Source organism: Arachis duranensis, chromosome 3 (genome assembly GCF_000817695.3).
Source record: "Arachis duranensis cultivar V14167 chromosome 3, aradu.V14167.gnm2.J7QH, whole genome shotgun sequence".
NCBI lineage: Eukaryota > Viridiplantae > Streptophyta > Magnoliopsida > Fabales > Fabaceae > Arachis > Arachis duranensis.
This window is the reverse complement of record NC_029774.3, coordinates 11482012-11501804: the sequence shown is the minus strand read 5'-3', so window position 1 is coordinate 11501804 and position 19793 is coordinate 11482012. Positions and strand designations below refer to the sequence as shown.

General features: G+C 33.9%; 1 protein-coding gene across 4 annotated transcripts; it reads left to right on the top strand.

Moving 5' to 3' along the window:
* The first annotated feature begins 12141 nt into the window (after positions 1 to 12141).
* On the top strand, positions 12142 to 19793 carry LOC107477579 (pentatricopeptide repeat-containing protein At5g47360). Of its 4 annotated transcripts, XM_016097628.3 has the most exons (4): positions 12142 to 12599; positions 14530 to 14756; positions 15603 to 15725; positions 17833 to 19793. In XM_016097628.3, exon 4 carries the CDS (start codon positions 18098 to 18100, stop codon positions 19541 to 19543), a length of 1446 nt encoding a protein of 481 aa, XP_015953114.1. In that variant the 5' UTR covers positions 12142 to 12599; positions 14530 to 14756; positions 15603 to 15725; positions 17833 to 18097; the 3' UTR covers positions 19544 to 19793. The 4 variants fall into 4 exon arrangements, with proteins under 4 accessions (XP_015953114.1, XP_052115123.1, XP_052115122.1 ...); XM_052259163.1 differs by lacking the exon at positions 14530 to 14756; XM_052259162.1 differs by lacking the exon at positions 15603 to 15725.

The following is a 19793-nucleotide window of genomic DNA, read 5'->3' as shown; positions in this document are numbered from 1 at the left end:
ATTTATGTAAATAAAATAAATGGAGAAAAAGTTTATCCAAATACAACAATTGAGAATTGGTTACTTATTTGTCCTATTACTACTTTATATAATTTGTGGAACCCCTTTTACGTTTTAGTAGAAACACATAAATCATGATACCCTTCCACAGTTTATGAGTTTATGAATAAAGCAGTATACACATAAACCTTGGTACCCATACTACGGTTTATGAATAGGAGTTATGCACACATAAACCGTGGTACCCTTTCCACGGTTTATGAGGAGTAAAAATTCTATATATACACGGTGAAGTGAGGATCATTTTTACAACGGCAAGTGAGGATGAGAGTTTCCTAGTACTAGTGCATTACTCTGGAAAAATTTATAGAAGCAAGAAATATGGTGCAATGTTCACCGACAAAGAACCCTTGAGTGTATTTATCAGTTCATCAAATACCTTGTCAGATTTAAAGAATAGCATATTGCAGAAGCTTGGGGTATTTGGGAGCAAGTGGGTGAAGAAGTTATTTTATAAGATCCCTATCGCAGTTGTGTCAACCGGTGTGAAGTATGATACGTTTGTGATAGCGGCCGATAAAGATATTCAGGTTCTGTTTCATTGTCATAGGAGTTTTTCAAAGGTCAGAATACACGAGCTGTATGCGAAGTTGGAGGTCGGTGTCGATAGTTCGGGGCATCAGCTCCGGTTCCTCACTCGACTACCATGGGCGGTGCTTCTAGTTCGATGGCTATGGATACACCAACTGTTTCGTACGTTGCATCTCCTTCCTTTGTGGCTGATTTAGACCATACGGAGGCAGTTGGTTCTGCACCATTCGAGAACCGTGGGGTCCGACAGCAAACATATGAGGTGGATAATGATCCTGGCATTATTCCTGATGTTGTAGGGTTGGGAGAACATGATCGAGTTGAGAATGCAGTGTGGGACGATGACTCAGACCAGGAGCCTGTTGATATAATTCGGGATAGCGATGATGATACAAGTGCCAATCCATGTACACAGCATGGCCCTTCAAGTTCCGGCACATAGCAGTACCCTTCGCACTTCTCTACTCTAAACTTTGAGGCTATGGGGCAACAGTCAAATGGAGATGCTACCGTTGGGAGTTCTTCTACAGAATTTCAGATTGGGCAATCATTATAGGTGTTGAGTGTGAAGGATTATAGCATCCGTCGAGGTATTGTGTCCAGGGTCTTAGAATCACATCATCTGAAGTATCATGGGAAATGCAAGGAGTTTGACAAAGGTTGCAGTTGGTTGATTCGCATCTCGCTTTGTGCATGAAAGGGCACTTGGGAGGTTAGAAGGTACAATGGTCCACACACTTGCTTGGCTACCTCTATTTCGAGTGACCACTGACAGCTTGATTACCATGTTATCTGTTCCAAGATCTATCCGTTAGTTAGGGCGGATGCTATAGTTACAATAAAGGTCTTGCAGGATGCAACGGAAGCCAATTATGGATTCAGACCTAGTTATAGGAAGGTTTAGATGGAAAAGTAGAAGGCAATAGCACATATATGCGGAGATTAGAAGAGTCATATATCGAGTTGCCACGTTAGATGCTAGGGGTCCAGTCCAGTATGGCCGTGACGGTTACAGTGTTGAAGACTTCTCTGGTTAGAGTGGGGAATCAGGTCGGTGAGTCTATAGTTTACTTTAATCATCTTTTGTGGACATTTTTACCTTGCACGAGGCCTTTCGACATTGCAAGTCCTTTGTGAGCATTGATGGTACCCACTTGTATGGCAAGTATGGAGGTACCTTGCTGCTGGCTATAGCACAAGACGAGAACTCGAACATCTTGCCAGTAGCGTTTGTACTTGTGGAGGGAGAAAATGTGGAATCATTGTTCTTTTTCTTATCCAACCTACGACAGCATGTGACGCCACAAGAAGGTATTATTGTTATCTTCGATAGGCATAACGGCATCAAAGCTGCCCTTGAGGCCCCCGATAGTGGTTGGCTACCTCCACGTGCTTATTGAACATTCTGTATTCATCATGTGGCACGACATATACATCTATACAACCAGGCCAATGCAGCCGAGCCCCCAGCTATATTTTCCCAAGTCGTCCATCGATGCCAGAAATAGCAACCATCGAAGGTGAACCCGATTCGCGTTCTTGTCCCCAAACAGCTGAGACGACAACAACATCATAATGTAAACACGCGCGTATATATGCATTGTCTCCTCACTTGCATTTGTTGGGAGAACCCGAAACCTCTCATGGAACCATGGGAATTGAACCGTCATCTGCTTGACTTTATTCGGTGGCGGTAGCTCGCCGAACAATTTTTGAAATCAGTCCCATTTTGGTCTTCCGTTGTCCTTTAGCTGCTCAAAGTTAGTGAGGCACCTATTAACGACCTCCCTATCAATGAGAAAACTCAGCTGATATGCCACATCCTGCAAAGTGATGGTGCATTCTCCAAAAGGCATGTGAAAAGTGTGCATCTCAGGACGCCACCTCTTAATGAATGCGCTAAGTAAAGCCTCATCAACCTAGAACCAGTGACTGTTCAGTCTAGCCAAGTGATACAAACCCGCATTTTTCAAATACGGTATAATCCATTCATGCAGAAGCATATTTTGTTGTCTCCTAACACAGGAAATACACCTAGTTGGCTACAACATGTGGAATACAACATTATTAAGACACTCATGAAATTCGAAAAATACCTGGTTCGTTAACGAAAAATTAATTTGACACATATCAAATTAGAAAAAAAATATGATTCATTAATAGAGAAATTAATTCGCAAAAAATCAAATTTTTAAAAAATATGGCTCTTTAGCAGAAAAATTAATTCGACACATATCACATTAAAAAAATATGGTTCACTAACGAAAAAATTAATGCGCAAAAAATCAAATTTAAAAAAAATTAATTTTTTGCGAAAAAATTTATTCAACACATATCAAATTTAAAAAAAAATGACTCCTGAACGAAAAACTAGTTCGCCAAAAATCAAATTTCAACAAAATTTGGTTCTTTAGCGAAAAAATCAATTCCATACATATCAAAATTTATACAAATACGGTTGATTAACAAAAACATTAATTTGATACTAATTAAAATTCAACGTACAAAACACTACGTAAATTACTTACGAATTACATAAAGCACACATAACATTCTAACACATAAATTAACAAAACAAATTAACTCCTTACTAATGAAATTTTAACATATTCAAACTAACCTCTTGGTCGATATTTCCAGCCACGTGAGCAATGCTGTTTAATTGATACATGTGATCTTGGTCTTCCATGACTCCACCACACCAGATTTTTTATGCCCCCGGATTCTCTCCCAACTGCTCACCTCGAAAAACTCTAACCGGCCAACAATGTAAACAATGTAATTCGTCACTTGGTTTCGCGGATTATGTATATATATAGCTATTCATAAACTGTGGAAGGAGTACTACCGTTTATGCCCACAATATTATCTTCATAAACTGTGGAAGGGTACCACGGTTTATGTGCTTCTATTAAAACGTGGAAGGAGTTTCAAGTTATATAAAGTAATAACAGGACAAGCAAGTAACCAATTTTCAATTATTGTATTTGAGTAAACTTTTCTTCCATTTATTTTATATAGGTAAATTGTCCTATAATATGTCTAATTGAAAATCTACTATTTTTTTATACGATTAGATTAGACATATTTATATTCAATTCATTTGATTACTTAATTAGAATTAATTATATTAAAAGATTACATTAAAATGATGGTAAACTGATTATATTGTTATTGATTAATTATATTAAAAAATTAAAATTATGATGGATTATTATTATTTTATTATTTTTTTTATTTTTTATTTTTTATATTAATTCAGATATTTAATTTTTTATTATTATTTTTTATTCTTTTATTCTATGTGTTTATTTCTATAAATCTTGCTAAACTAAATAAAGTACTGTATATCTTCTTTTTATTCCTCTTTTATATATACATAAAATTCATTAAATTATTTCTCTTTTGTCTTATAATTTTGTTTCTCTTCTATTTATATTTCTTTCCTTCAATATTTTATTGATTCTTATTTTTTTAATTTATTTTAATTTATGTATTTGTTCTTATTACACCTAACATTTTTTTATTTATGTGTAATATACATTCTTATATATGTTATAGAAATATGATTTGATTCCATTAACTTGCCAAATTTGTTTAAAAAATCTAAAACTAAAGCACAAAAATATATTTATAAATATTTTACTTTTAACTAAAAAATATAATACTCTTTGTCATATTTGTTGAAATCCTAAGTTAAATATGAATATTGATTTGAAATAGAATAAATATATTTTAAATTTTTTGCATCTAAAAATAATATTCTATCAATGTTAGAATTATTTAGATGGATAAGTAATAGTGAATATAGAATTATTTATGATAGATAGAACTAAATACATCTTTTTATTGAAAATATGAATTTAAAAATATTATATTCAATTCTGAATAGCCAACCTCTCATTGAATCATTGTATGTTCAAAAGATTTTTGAAGAAATCGAAATAATTTTAGGTATATAATTTTTTGTAAAAATTTAATTAATTCAAGATATTTATTGTAAAAGTAAATTGAAATGACAATTTAATATTTCTATACTCTTAAATAAATTATTATTTATTTATTTTTCTAGCTTTCTTTATCATCCAATGATCACATTAATATAATTTAATTCAATAAATTTATTTATCATCATTTGATTGAATAAAAAATTTATTTTATTTGAAAATATTGGGATTTCTCAACCTCAAGATATATCCATGTTAAATCATTAAGAAATATAATTGAGATTAGAGAGGTAGGCTTTTGTGATTCTTTAATATTCGTCAACCAAAACCTTCTATATCACTGGCAGGGCTGAATCACAACTCCAATGTGGAAAAGATGCGAGTTTGATGTGTTGGAGACCAAAATATAATATTTGAGTGTGATACTCATTAAACCCTAAAACTCAAATAAAATAGTATCTATAATTTTAATCTCATTTATCCAAATTAAAAGTAATTATGACTTATTTAATTCAACATTTATAACAATAAATGAGATCACCGTTATATAAGTCATTTAATGTGAATTACTTAATTTGCGATTATAATTAATATATGTATTGTCCATAAATATATTAAAAAATAATAATTTCCTAACAATCTTTCATTTGGGCTACACATATATATTTTTCTGAGATAATCACATCTTATAAATTTTATGCGCACATCTGAATGTCATTTCTCTGATTACTTTGATAATCTGGTCTGTCTCATATATAAGTTATGAAATTACCGTAACTTTTATCACATTAGTGTCGCAACGAAACCAGATGATTGCCATACTAAAATACTCAACCACATAGATCAAATTTGGATGAGAAAAATTCAGAAATTACATGCAAAAATAATCTCATGCATACCTATTTTCAACTGATCCAACTTGAATAAAAATTCTATTTTATTCGGTAATAGACTCAGATGAAACTGCAAGGACAACGCCCAGACTCATAGCGACGATGACTACGTGATGAGTTTGTGGAAGAAGAAGAGAAGAATTTAACATACACATAGAAAGAGAGAGAGAAGGGGAGATTTACTCGAGAAAAGGGACTCGGCAGGAGAAAGGTGGCGACAGGCTCAACAGTGACGATAACGGGATAAGCAATGATGGCGACATGAGCTGTGAAGGAAGATGGGAGCTGTGAAGGGGTAGGCGGTGATGGGCTCAGCAACGACGATAACAGGAGCTATAAGGATTTTTGTGAAGAAGGTGAGAAGAAGAAGACTTTGGGGGTGAGCATGACTGAGTTTCTCTTGCATGGCTATAGAGTATGAATTGAAGGTGTGAATCATGAATCTGTGATGTGAGACAAATTCTAATTCTTAAAAAGTGTTTATATGTATATATCTGGGGTGGGTACACCATATACCCGACCATGCCCTGTCTTGAGCAAAATTAGCCCCGACTCGGGTCAAGTTATTACCCTCCCCAATCGGGTATAAATGAGTTGGATACCCGCGTATTCGAGTACTCTTACAAAGTCTAACCACGTATTGATCTCTATTTATTAAGGGTTTACCGCTAACCAATGAATTGTTATACACACATGCGAGATTCTAACTCCAAATAGTTGTTTAAGCGGACGAGTGAGATGATAACTCAACAAACTCAAATTGATTAAGACAAATACTAATTATTTTAAATATTTTAATATTAAAAATCTTGAGAGTTTGATTTTAATTACAACTTTATAAAATATTTATAATAATAATTATTACATATATTTTATTTAATTTTTTAATAAAATTTTTTATATAATTTTATGTATTATCCCGTATAGGATACGGGAACATACACTAGTTAAAATAAAAACTTAATAATACAATATTATTAATTATTTAGTAATTATGTTATATATATTATATATATACCACCACATATATAATCTAAATCCGATTCTACCCTATTAAAAATCGAAAAGGGATCCTCTCAATTTTTTTAACAATTGAGGGAGTAAAATATGATCTCTCACCATTAATTTTATAAGTGAGACAAAAAATAAATATGAAAAAGAGAACAGATGTCAACGGGATATGACGGGGGCGATCTCATCCCCGCCGTTAGATTTACTCCCCATCCCCGTCCCCATTTTTCGCAGGGCCCCATTCTCCGTGTGGACCCCATTTCCCATCTCTCTAATAGTTTTGACTAATTATTAATTTCTATAGGAATAGAGCTGAAAGTATCAATTCTATACAAAAACAACAATATTTTATACAAAAAATCCAAACGCCAAGATGGTAACTTTCAAAATGATGCAGTGGGAGACATCATGGCGAGGTGGAGGACATGACATCAGAGAGGAGAATGGACACAACGACAGAACTGTAGAAAGGAACGCCACGAATATAGAGAACGACACTGTGAGGGTGATGGAACGGTGAGGGGTGACAATGCGGTGAGATGGGAGAGTGGCGAGGGAGTGGATGCGGAGAGGTTGGATAGAGTATGGATGACGTTGGAGATCTATGAACAAAAGAAGGGTTATGCAAATGAGGATTAGGAATTTTGAGTCTCTCTCTTTATATATATATGGCATGTGAAATGACTAAAAGATATATATGAGAAATAAACTATTAAGGACAATTAAGCAAATTTAGAATTTCGGGGATTAGCGGAGACGGACGGGGATCCCCGCTCGAGTCCCTGCGCCTGCCTCGAGAAAATTTCGTCCCCCATCTCCATCCCTGCAAAAAAAAAAATATTCCACAGTCGGATCTCCATTCGGGGCGGTCCCCGTAGGGGTCCCCGCATCTCGGGGAGTTTTGCCATCCCTATAATGAAGGAAATGGATCCTCTCCAATTCTTTTAACACTTGATAAAATACAGTGTGATCTCGTACCTTTGATTCTATAAGTGGGACTAGAATTAAATAAGAAAGAAAAAGTAATGAATGGTTAGATTAAACATTGGATACCATCCAGTTTTTTTTGTTCACTTGAGAGGATCCACTTCCTACAATGAAGGACTAGAGATCACACTTTACACACTCAATTTTTTTAACAATTAAGAGGATCTATTCTCCTAAAAATCTACTCCAAACAGATAAGGGAAGAATAAATACCCACAAATTCGAGTAGTGTTGCCGACTTATCAGCCCTACTCATTGAACCGTCCAAACATCAAAACCAATATTCTAAAAATCGAACCGGATCAGCCAATCAAACTGATTTAGTGCATGTTTGGGTGCCATTATTTTGATAAAAAAAAGATCTTTTTTCAATGAAAAAAGATCTTTTTTATTTTGTAGTGTGTTTGGCAAATTTCTAGTAGTAAAAGTAAAAGCACTAGAAAAATAAAAAAAAACATCTTTTTTGAGAAGCTACAATTTACATCTTTTTTTAAAAGATCTTTTTTCTTTAAAAAAAAGATGTTTTGTAATCATTGATAGACAAAAATATCCTTACTAAAATTTTAAAAAGATATCTTTTACCCCCTTTCTTTCTTAAATAAATGTACTATACATTCAATGTCTCCTTCATGCCTTGAACCCCATAACCAAATTCCAACTCAAACCACAGTTCCTCTGGTTCGCATTACGTTGTTTGGAGAACCTTTCATCATAGTTTTTCAAATCTCAGGTTGCATTGCTATGCTTTGGTTTATAATTTTCAAGACATATGATATTTGATATTAAAGCATTAATTTTTACGATAGAAACAATGTGTTGGTGCTGATAGACAAACTTTTAGCTGCAAAAGTCCCCTGCCAAACCATATATTGTGCAACACTTACAAACTCAAATATATGAAAAGTTAATTAACTAATTCATACAAAACTAACGCAACTTTTATTTATTTATTTTTTTTTGCTATAATCATAGGTGATATCTTTTATTTTTGTTTTTATTTTCATAGATGAAAATTGGAATTATATTTTATACAGTGTTGATCTTGGTTTGATGTTTGAGATTTTTTAGGATTCTGTATCTAATATTTTGGGAGCATTATTGTGTAATATTTTACCAGATTCACTATTGCAAGAATCATGTAATATTTTGAGATAAAATCTTTAATGATTTGATATAAAATATAATCATATATAAATATAAAAAAATATACTAGTATCAAAATATAAAAAAGTAAAAAATCTGAAATGATTTACAAATAAAAACATAACATATTCGTTTAGCTTTTGTGAAATATATATATCTAAAGGTTGAAAGTTAAAATATTATTGTTTTTCTACACACTCAACAATAAATCATCAGGTTATTTTCTTTTACCCTTTCTTCTTCATATTGTTATTATTATAAGGTTCGTATTTTTGTACGTTATTGTTATTTGCTTTCTTTTATTTCTTTTACCATTTTTTTTCATATCGTTATTATTATTTGCTTTCTTTTCATATTGTCTCTGTCTTCATATTACTTTACGTTATTATTATTTGTTTTTTATTTTTTTTATCATTTTGTCATTATTATTAATTTATTTGTGATTTTTATTTGGTTTTTTATCATAGTATTTTATTTTATTTAGTGTGTTATTATATTCACAATTATTATTTATATTACAATTTATTTTATTAACGTTATACATTATAAAATTTGATATAATTTATAATTTATATAGTATGGCTCCAAAACTAAATCCAAGAAGAGGTTCTAGTCAAGTGAATATTGAAAACGAAGATGCAACAAATGAAAGAGAAGTAGAAACTGTAAAAGCAAAATGGGATGATTGGAATACTGAAATATTTTTGACTATCTGTGTGGAAGAGATACGAGATGGTAATAGACCTAATAAACATTTCAGTAAAATTGGTTGGAAAAATCTACAAAAAAAATTTAGAGAGAGAACAGGACTCCTATATGTGCATAGACAACTAAGAAATAGATGGGATGCTCTTAAGTCTTATTTTCAATTATGGGCTAAATTAGTTGGACAAGAGACTGGTCTTGGTTGGGATCATGAGAAAAAAACAGTGTTAGCTTCTTAATCTTGGTGGACTGATAAGATTAAGGTATGTTAATTTTGCATTATAAAAATAATACAATAAGTTAATTTTATCTTTAAAATTTATTAAATATCTTTTATATTTATTCTTTTGCATATTTTAAACAGATTAATCCAGAATTTGCTAAGTTTAAGAATGAAGGTCCTAAATCTTTAGATAGGCTTGAACAATGTTTCAAGGACATCGTAGCTACTGGTTATAGTGCTTGGGCGCCATCAGAAGATCCAAATCCTGGAGAATTTAATCAGAACAATGAGGGTTTCGAGAGTGGAGGTGACATGAATTATACAAATGAATTTATTGAAGAAGACATTGCAAATTATACAGTTGTTCAAAGCCCTACTAGAGAGAAAAAAAGGAAGACTTCTAACAAAAAAGTTGAGAAACGAGCTGGAATAGCATCTAGATTACAGGACTCACTTGATCGTATTTTGGTTAGTGTGGAGTCAAAAGCTGCAACTAAGGGAGATGATCCTTACTCCATAGAAAATTGCATCAAGTTGCTACGCAAATTACCTGGTCTAGAACCATATAGTCCACAGTTCTATTTGGGAATTAGATTAATGGCTAAACCACAATATAGAGAAACTTTCATTGCATTGAGTGATGATCCCAATCAACAACTTGGATGGCTAGAATCTTTTAAATTGGATGACATGAACCATCTTTAAATTTTATTTTTATTTTTATTTTTTTCTGCATGAATTCTTATTATCGTTATTGTTGAACTTTAATTTAGTGACAATGTTATAACTTGTGTTTTGATTTTATATTTTGGAATTCTATTTAATAATGACATTGTGAATAGTATTTTTTGCTTTGTTATCTTATTTTTCATGTTAATTTAAATTATACAGGATGAGTGATTATGAAACAGATAATGATACTGAATATGAAGAATATGAAAAAGATTACGAATCAGCTGCTATATTAGCTATTTGTGGAGTTGCCAATTATTACTTGCGATATGTCCTCAAACAAGAGAAAAGGACTTCAAAACTATCAGGATATCAATGGCTATTAGAATTAAAGGAAGGGAATGAAATGCGATTTTTTGAACAATTTAGAATGAGAAAATTAGTGTTTAACCGTTTATGCAATGATTTGGTTTTCTCAATTATGGCTTGAAATCTACACGAAGTGTTAGTGGAGAAGAGATGGTAGCAACATTTTTATACATGCTTGGGCAAGGAGCTTCTTATAGAATGTTAGAGGAGCGATTTCAGCATTCAGGTGAAACTATATTTCGTCAATTTCATCATGTTCTATCATGTGTGAAGAAATTGGCAAAAAATATTATTAGACCTATTGATCCTAGTTTTGGAGACACACCTAAATATATTATGGATAATGATAGATATTGGCCATATTTCAAAGATTATATTGGCGCTATAGATGGTACGCATATAGCCATCCATGTTCACCAAGATGAGCAAGTGCGATTTATTGGTAGAAAAGGAAATACTACAACAAATGTAATGGCTGTGTTTGATTTTAATATGTGTTTTACATTTATATGGGCTGGTTGGGAAAGTTCTGCACATGATACAAGAATTTTTATGGAGGCTCTTCGAACAAAAAAGCTAAATTTTCCACATCCACCAGAAGGTTAGTTATGCCATTTAAGTTTATTTCGAAGTTACATTTTTTATCATGATAATATGTGGCTTGATTTTTGTATTTTTTTAATGTATTTCAGGTAAATATTACTTAGTTGATGCTGGTTATCCAACTTTTAAGGGATTCTTAGGACCTTATCGTCATACAAGATATCATATTCCACAATTTAGACTAACACCAAATTTTAGATCAAACAATGAAAAGTTCAACTATTGTCATTCAAGTTTAAGGACAGTAATTGAAAGGACTTTTGGAGTATGCAAAGCAAGATGGAAGATACTACAAAACATGCCATTAAGAGCCAAATTTAAAACCCAGCGTGATATCATTGTTGCATGTTTCACTCTTCATAATTTTATAAGAATGATGGATTCTGATGACATAAGTATTTTGCAAAAGTTTGAAGATATTGTTTCGTTACAAGCCAATGAAGATGACGGTACTACTGTAAGAAATGGATCAACAAATTCTGAAATTAATGAATGGGAAGAACCAACACAAGAAGATGCTCGGGCAATAGAAGAAATAAGAGACAATATAAGAGATCAATTATCGGATCAAATAAATTAGTATAAATAATTAATTTTCTTTTATTATTATTAATAAACTCTTTTATGATTGAATGTCCTTTTAAGTAATTTTATTATTATAAAAGTACTTTTGTATTTTTGTATCCAAACAATAACATCTTTTAAATAAGTACTTTTAACTAAAGTATCCAAACATAAAATCACTTTTACTTTTGTAAAAAATCTTTTAAAAAAAATCATTTAAAAAAAGATCTTTTTTCAGAATGGCGCCCAAACAAGCCCTTAATTGCGAACCAACAACATTAATGGTCCAATCAGACATATAAAACCGTCATGTAGAAAACCGATAAAAAATCGTTAAATTGGACAAATCGAATGGTTGGACCGAACCGAAACCCGCCTGGTTTACACAAAAACGGAAGCTCCTTCGTTTCTTTCTCCTTTCCCCCTTTCTTTTTCATTCAGAAAGAAGTCACACAACCCCAGCCAAAAAACCCTATCACTGTAAGCCTACACCACCACCGCAAGGAGTGGCATACTACCGCGTCCGTCGCACTCAAAGTTCGCCATCCGTCCGTCTATCTAGCTTCCCTCGTGATCCAAGTCTTCAACCCCTGTTCGCTGTCACCGATCGCGGCTGCTTCCTCGAGCTCGGCGTCCGTCGTCTTTGTCTGCTCAGCCGCGCTTCCGTCGCCGTTTGTTTGCCGTTCACGTTCGCGTCTTCGTTCAGCTGTCGTCTTCGTTCGCGTTCTTCGCCGTTCACGTTCGCTCGGCGTTCACTGTTCGCGTTCACTCGCCGTTCACCGTTCGGGTTCGCATTCGTGTTCGTCTGGAAGCCACGTTGCTCTGCTTCAAACACTGCGACCAACCCGCGCGCTCCACCTAGCCGTCGAGCTGCTCTCTTTTGTCGCCGCCGTGAGTTCCCTAAACCCGCCACCAGACAATACACTCACACAACACCAATACTCTGCTTCAAACTCTGCAACTTCTGATTTCTATTACAATAAGTAACTATTTCATTTGGTAGTGGTTTGGATTATTTCATAGACTGAATTAAAGTTACAATACTTATGTTCTCTTCTCTATCACATTGATATTAAGCTTTGAATTCTCTTATTTTGTTTTAATTTTACTGCACTCAACATGTTTGATGAAATGCTTTAACCATATTTCTGGTTGGTTTTATAATTTCTAGCTTTTAGAAACTTAATAAGTTGATTGCATGTGAAATTAGAATAATTGGATTTTAGTAATTAGGAAATTTTAGCTGCACAAATAGCATTTTTGCAGAAAACATATTAGCATAATGATTCCACTTGCATTATTGTTCTTCTGGTGAATTTTAACTGTGAATTTGTTAATTTGCTAATTGTTCTTGTGTTGTTGTTCTGTTGTTCTGTTACTTCTAATTTTTTTGTTTTTGTTGTGATTTTCTGTTCTTGATTTAAGCTGTGATTGAAGGTTCTTTGGTTTTGGTATTCTTCACTTTCCTGTAAGCTTAGCTTTTAATTCTTTGAGCATACACGGATCAAATCATTGTTTTCAGCAATGGTGATTTTTAGATTTTTTTTTGGGTTGCTTTGTGTTAAATGTTCCTATTGTTGTTGTGTTTTTGCTGTGATTTAAATGTTCTTTTGATTCTTTTTTTTTTTTTCCGAATGCCCAGTCAGTACTTGGTTGATTGGTTTTGCTCACTGAATGTATTTGATGATAAATTTTAAATTGATAACTCTATTACTGCTTTACTGTCTGTTTCTGTAGTTAAATTTTATTAAAGTTTCTTGAATTTGCACTGCCTATGTTATTGATTCACTGTTCCTTCATTGCTTTTTTTTGTTGTTAATCATTGTGATGAGCTTTGTTAAAATTAGGTTGAAAACTACTAATCTTTCTTCATTTTTCACTGTTCTAACTTCTGTTCTTATTAAAAGATTTGCAATTGGTGATCATTTGGTTTATTATATGCTTCATGTTTTCATTGTTCTGTTCTTATGAAGAAAAACTTTGCAATTAGTGATTGTATGATTCATGTTTTGATTGTTTTTTTATATAAACAAAATTCTGTTTTCATTGTTTGGTTGCACTGTCCCTGTTCTTGATCTCCGCCGACTTGCTACCCCTCCTCTGTGTTGGATTCTTTTTGTTTCAGGCTTTGTTGTGTTTTTGTTTCAGCCTCTGTTGTGTTGTGTGTTTGTTGCAGGCTCTGTTGTGTGTTTATTGTGCAACACTATCATTTTTTGTTTTACTTTTTGACTTAGCTACAGTAAGACAATATTCTCTATCTTTAACTTGTGCATTGTAATTCAATCCAGCTATTTTTAATGGAAGTATAATTATGTTAATTGTCAACAAATTTGCAGCAAGTTATTGCATATTTTCATGATTAATTACATTTAGTTGGTGATATTTTACGTAGGGTTTTAAATTTGAAGATATTTCGGATGTTTATTTATAATTTATTTACTATTTTATTATGGAACGGTTTTTCCGGTTGAACCACGGTTAGACCGGTTAGACCAATAAACCAATGAACCAGTGACTAAAACGGTTTGATGACTAGTTTGGTTTTCAGAACCTTGATCAAAACTCGATGAAAAATCGGGTCGATCTCATGAGTTTAAGCAAACTCGGTGACCCGGCCAGTTGATATATAACCCGGATCCAGTCATGCTTAATTTTTTTAAAAAAAGAAATCGAAAACGGTGTCTTTTGTGAATGGCTGAATGCCCTCAGTCTCACTTCTTGAGTCACCACTCTCACCACTGGCCTCAGTCTCTTTCCGTCACTCTCTCTCCAAAACTAAAGCTCTCTCACCTCTCTCACGGGCTGGTGTTGTCGCATTCAGGCTCTCTCGTCTCTGGTCTCGCTCGCTCACTGTCCCGCACTCAAGCTCGTCGTTGTGCTCTGTATCGTCGTCTCGCATTCAAGCTCGTCGTGGCGCTCTGTGTCGTCAGTCGCCGGCGGCAGAAGCAGACGGAATCAACATCTGATCCCTCGGCTGGTGGTCGTTGTCATCTTCTTGCTTCGGCTCGGTTGGTCAGCTTCCTTCACAGTCAGTTGGTCCCTGGGCAGGTGAGTTCCAACAAATTGCCCTGTTTTTCGTTGCTGTAAATCATCACTACAGATGAATTTGTTGCTGACAGATGAATTTGTTGCTGAAAGTATCACTGAGCTATTTTTTTTTTGGCTGAAAATAATCACTTGTTGCTGATTATCATCACTGGTGGTTGAATTTGTTGTTGTCTTGCTGAAATAATGACTAGCCAAATTTTTTCTTGCTGTAAATCATATTTGGAGCTAAAGTTTTTGTTGCTGAAAATTATTATAGTTAAATTTGTTGTTGAAAATTATCCATGAGCTGAATTTGTTGCTAAACATATCACTGAGCTAATTTTTTTGTTGCTGGTAAACATCATTGAGTTGAATTTTTGCTGATTATCATCACTGAACCTTGAATTTGTTGTTGTCTTACTTAAATAATCACTTGGCCAAATTTTTTGTTGCTGTAAGTCGTATTTGGTGCTAAAGTATTTGTTGCTGAAAATTACCAATGAGCTGAATTTGTACTAGTGGCTTGTTTATTATTTTTTTGCATCATTAGTTATGTCTATGAATTAATACTTGATTGCTATTAATATGTTTGTGAAGACATACATTTTAACTTTTGATTTTAGTTTTATTTTTATAATTTTAATATTTATTTAATTATGACCGGGTGAATCACTGACCCAGTGATCTAATCGTATGACCGGGTTAATTACCGGTTTGGTTCTGATAACTATGCTGTGATCAGGATTTAGGGTTTAGGGTACGTACTACGTTCCCATCTTCTTCTTCTTCTTCTTCTTCTTCTCCGTGTCCTCTGTGGCTCTGCCATCTTCTTCTTCCTCAGGCTCACAGCTTCACTTCTAATGCTAGGCTTCTGCCTTTTCACTCAAATTCGAAGAATCAGACCAACAGAGAAGAAAGAACTGGTTTGTCGTGGTGCTTTGCCTCATTTGTTCGTCTCTGCGCCCGCTTCTGTCCTGCTCATGCATCTGAGTACGCCTCTGCTTTGTTTTTTTCCGACTTAGTTTAACTAATTAGTGTAGTTAGTTAATTACTAGTTGATTTAGTTCTTGATTTTGCTAATTAGCTAATTACTATTTGATTTAGTCATTGATTTAGCTCATTCCTAAGTTAGTTAATTAGTTAGTTAATTACAATTCCATGGAAGCTTCAAGTCAAAATGAGGCCATGCTTGATTGCTTGTCAAGCTCCATCTTCTGATGAAGAAAGAGGAGCGAATTTAGATTACGCCTTGGACATACTTCAGAATTGTGTTATTTTTATTTTGTTGTACCAAATATAGGAAATGCTAATTTATTATCTACTTTTTGCATTAATTATCCTATCTATTTCTTCTGGTTGCGTCTCTGTTGTGCATTGTGTTGGAATGGGGTTTGGGTTTGCGCCTTGAGTTTCTGTCCGTTTATTTTTTCTATAGTTTTTATTTGCCTCTTCAAAAATTTTGCTAGTGTGCTACTTTTTTCTGGTTATGCATTTTCTTTTTCATTTATGCTGGACTTTACTCTTTATTATTATTATTATTATTATTATTATTATTATTATTATTATTATTATTATTTTCTACTTGAACTTTATTCTGACATTTCCTCTAGTATGTAGGAACGGACTATAAGTTAGAGGGATGGTACACTACTGTAGCATAGCAGAATGTAAAAAACCACCACACTGCAGTAGTGTAGTTCGCATGCTTTTGTTATGTTTCTTTTTGTACTATATTTCCCTCATTCCTCTGTTCTTCCTTTTATTTCTTTCTACATCATAAATAACTAGATATCATTCTTCTGTTCAGCTTCTGGCTTCTTCTCCTTTCTTTTATGTTAGTATTTTTATGAGGAATTTATCATTATTATAAAATATATACATATATAGGCTGCTATGTCCTCCGCAATATGCAGCAAGCTATCTTTTTCTATGTGGGAATTTCGACTTACAGTCTTACACTATGGGTCACTATCTGCTATTGATTACACTGACTATAGGTTATGCTTACTGCTTACCTTTCGAACAATGGATATATCCGGTGACTTGTGGATAGCCTAGTTGTGATCTTATAATTTCTTTCAGTTGCTGTAATTTACTTCGTCTATTGTATCACAAAAGGTGTTTGCGTTTTCACCAAATGGTGAAGCATGCGTGATTGATTGATTATTTTTTATGAAATCTGTGTAGACGACCTAGGATTTTGTTGTACAAGCTAAATCAGTGCTAAATTACTTTGGTGGATTTTTTCTTCCGGAAGATATCATACCATTCAATAAATATGCTGAATTGATGCCGTAATATTCTTCTCCCATTCTTAATGATACTCTTCTTTAATTTTAAAAACGAAAATGCTTAATTGATGCTAAATGTACAATTATTGAAGGATTCCCACTGAGTATTTTGGTGCATTATACTTATGCTACAAATGATCTTCTCATCATTTTCTGCTTGTTCATTTTTATATGTATAGTATTACTTTTTTAGAATAATTTTTAGTTCTAATGAGTAGAACAATTTTACTCGGTCAACTTATAGAAAAAAAAATAACTGCCATGTAATCTCAATTCTCAAGTTTATTGAACATTACATGGCAGTTTCCTTAATTTCAATTGAATAAAGTTGGTGTATTGAAATATTCTTTTTTTTTAATAATCGTTAAAATGAGGAAAGTGCACAGTTCCTTTTAGTGTTTATTTGGTGAATGCTTGGAAATATTAAGATTCTAGAATTATTTTGGTTGCTGATATCTCCATGTCTAATAATTACACAACTTTAATATGCTTGTAGCCCTTTAATATTTTAATAAATACAGAACATTGCAAACTGTAACTCAGTTTGTAGGTGGTCCTTCAGACGTCCTAATTCAACAAGATTGTAATACAATTGCCAGACTAGAATTAAGTCTTTTAAACATTCCTTATATGCAAGTCACCTAGTTGAAACTTCCTTCTGTGAGGAGTATTCCGAGTTTATTTATTTTCTGTGGTTCAGACTTTGGTTGCCAAGGATATTTTTGCATCCTTGGTTGGTGTTTTGCTTTGTAATTTGATTAAGCAACTATTTACCATCTCTTTTACAATTTTTCATTCTTCTCTAGATGGGAAGTGACGGCCTTGGATTTTAATGGTGGGAATGCATGGATGTAACTCAGGTTCTGCTCTCCTTATGAATGCCAAGGTTGATTTCAGGAAGGAGTTGTTGATGGTGGAGTGGGTATAGGTTTGGAAACTTATTTGTGCCAAGCAGCTATTTAGAAGGATAAAGCTGAGCTGAGGTGAGGGTGTTGCTCTTATGTACTTGCAACGTTTGTTTGATTGTTTTGTGCATCATTGTAGTCTTATGCACAAGGCAGAGAAAAACCAATGCCCCAGTTTGCAAACTCCCGTTTTTACTCGTGCCTTCTGCAGCACAGGCTTAAAGCCCTTCCTTTCTCCACCCAACAAGAGGGTATGGCTTCTGTTTCTGATACCCTTTATGGACACTTAAAAGACAAGAACTATGGCAGTGTTGAAAGGTCTTTGTCTAAGTTTAAGCCCAAGCTTGATTCTAGATGTGTCATGGAAGTGATGAGTAGATGCTATCCTCAGGATCCTCCGTTGGGTCTAAGGTTCTTCATTTGGGCTGGTTTTCAATCTGGGTATAGGCATAGTGCTTACATGTACAGAAAAGCATGCAAGTTGCTTGGGATTGATAAGAATCCTAGCATTGTTTGTGACGTTATTGGGTCTTATGAGGATGAAGGGTGTTTTGTCAATGTCAACATGTTCAGGGAGGTTTTTAAACTATGTAAAGAAGCCAAACTTTGTGATGTGGCTTTGTGGGTGTTTAGAAAATTGGGGAGCTTTAACATGCGTGCAGATACTGTGATGTATAATGTGGTCATAAGTTTGTGTTGCAAAAAAGGTGAGATTGAAATGGCTGGTGTGTTGATGAGGGAGATGAGTGTGAATGGACTTTATCCTGATTCGATTACATATATGGCGATAATTGAGGGGCTTTGTGATGCTGGTCAACTGGATGATGCTTATTCCGTTCTTGAGGTTATGAGGTTAGATGGATGTTCGCCCAGTTCAGTGGTTCTATCTGCTGTTTTGGATGGATTTTGTAGGTCTGGATCTATGGAAAGAGCATTGAAATTATTGGATGAAATGGAGAAAGAGGGTGGGAATGGTTGTCCAAATGTTGTCACTTATACATCTGTGATTCAGAGCTTTTGTAAGAGAGGTCAGCATGCAGAAGCATTTGATATTTTGGATAGAATGAAAGCTCACGGGTGCCGTGCAAATCATGTTGCTGTTTTTATCATTCTTGAAAGCCTTTGTGCTGAGGGTCATCTGGAAGAAGCTCATAGGTTGATTGATAAATTTGTGGAGGAACATGATGTTTCATATGGTCAATGCTACAGTTCATTTGTGGTTTCTTTGATAAAGATTAGACAACTTGATGAAGCAGAGAAGCTCTTCAGGAAAATGCTTGCTGGTAAGATAAAACCAGATACTTTCTCATGTGGCCTTTTGCTGAAGGAACTTTGCATGAAGGGCAGGTTGCTGAACGGATTCTACTTGCTTGATGAAATTGAGAATATGGGATACTTATATTCTATTGACATTGATATTTATTTTATTCTTTTAATTGGTCTTTGTCGAAGTAACCACTTGATAGAAGCTGCAAAGCTGGCAAGGATAATGCTTAAGAAATCAGTTCCACTAAGACGTCCGAATGCATATAGTGCACTTAATATTCTTAGTAAGTATGGAGAACAGGATCTTGTGAACCAGTTGTTGGGCATGCAAAAGAGATTTAGATGATAAGTTGTTTTATATAGGTGGTCATCATATCCATTTTTGTTCTGCTTGCTTTCTTGTTTTCATAATTACATTGTATAACAGCAACTGGCCTATTCTCAACCACAGAACATTAGACTCTGGTTATTCATGATGATTTCTTAAACCCATTTTCCTTATAAAATTGATGACGGTAAAGTTGCTCTTGTTGATATGCTTATGGCGAATGATGGTTTGGTTTGTATGAAAGTGGTCACATCCATTGTTTGTTTCA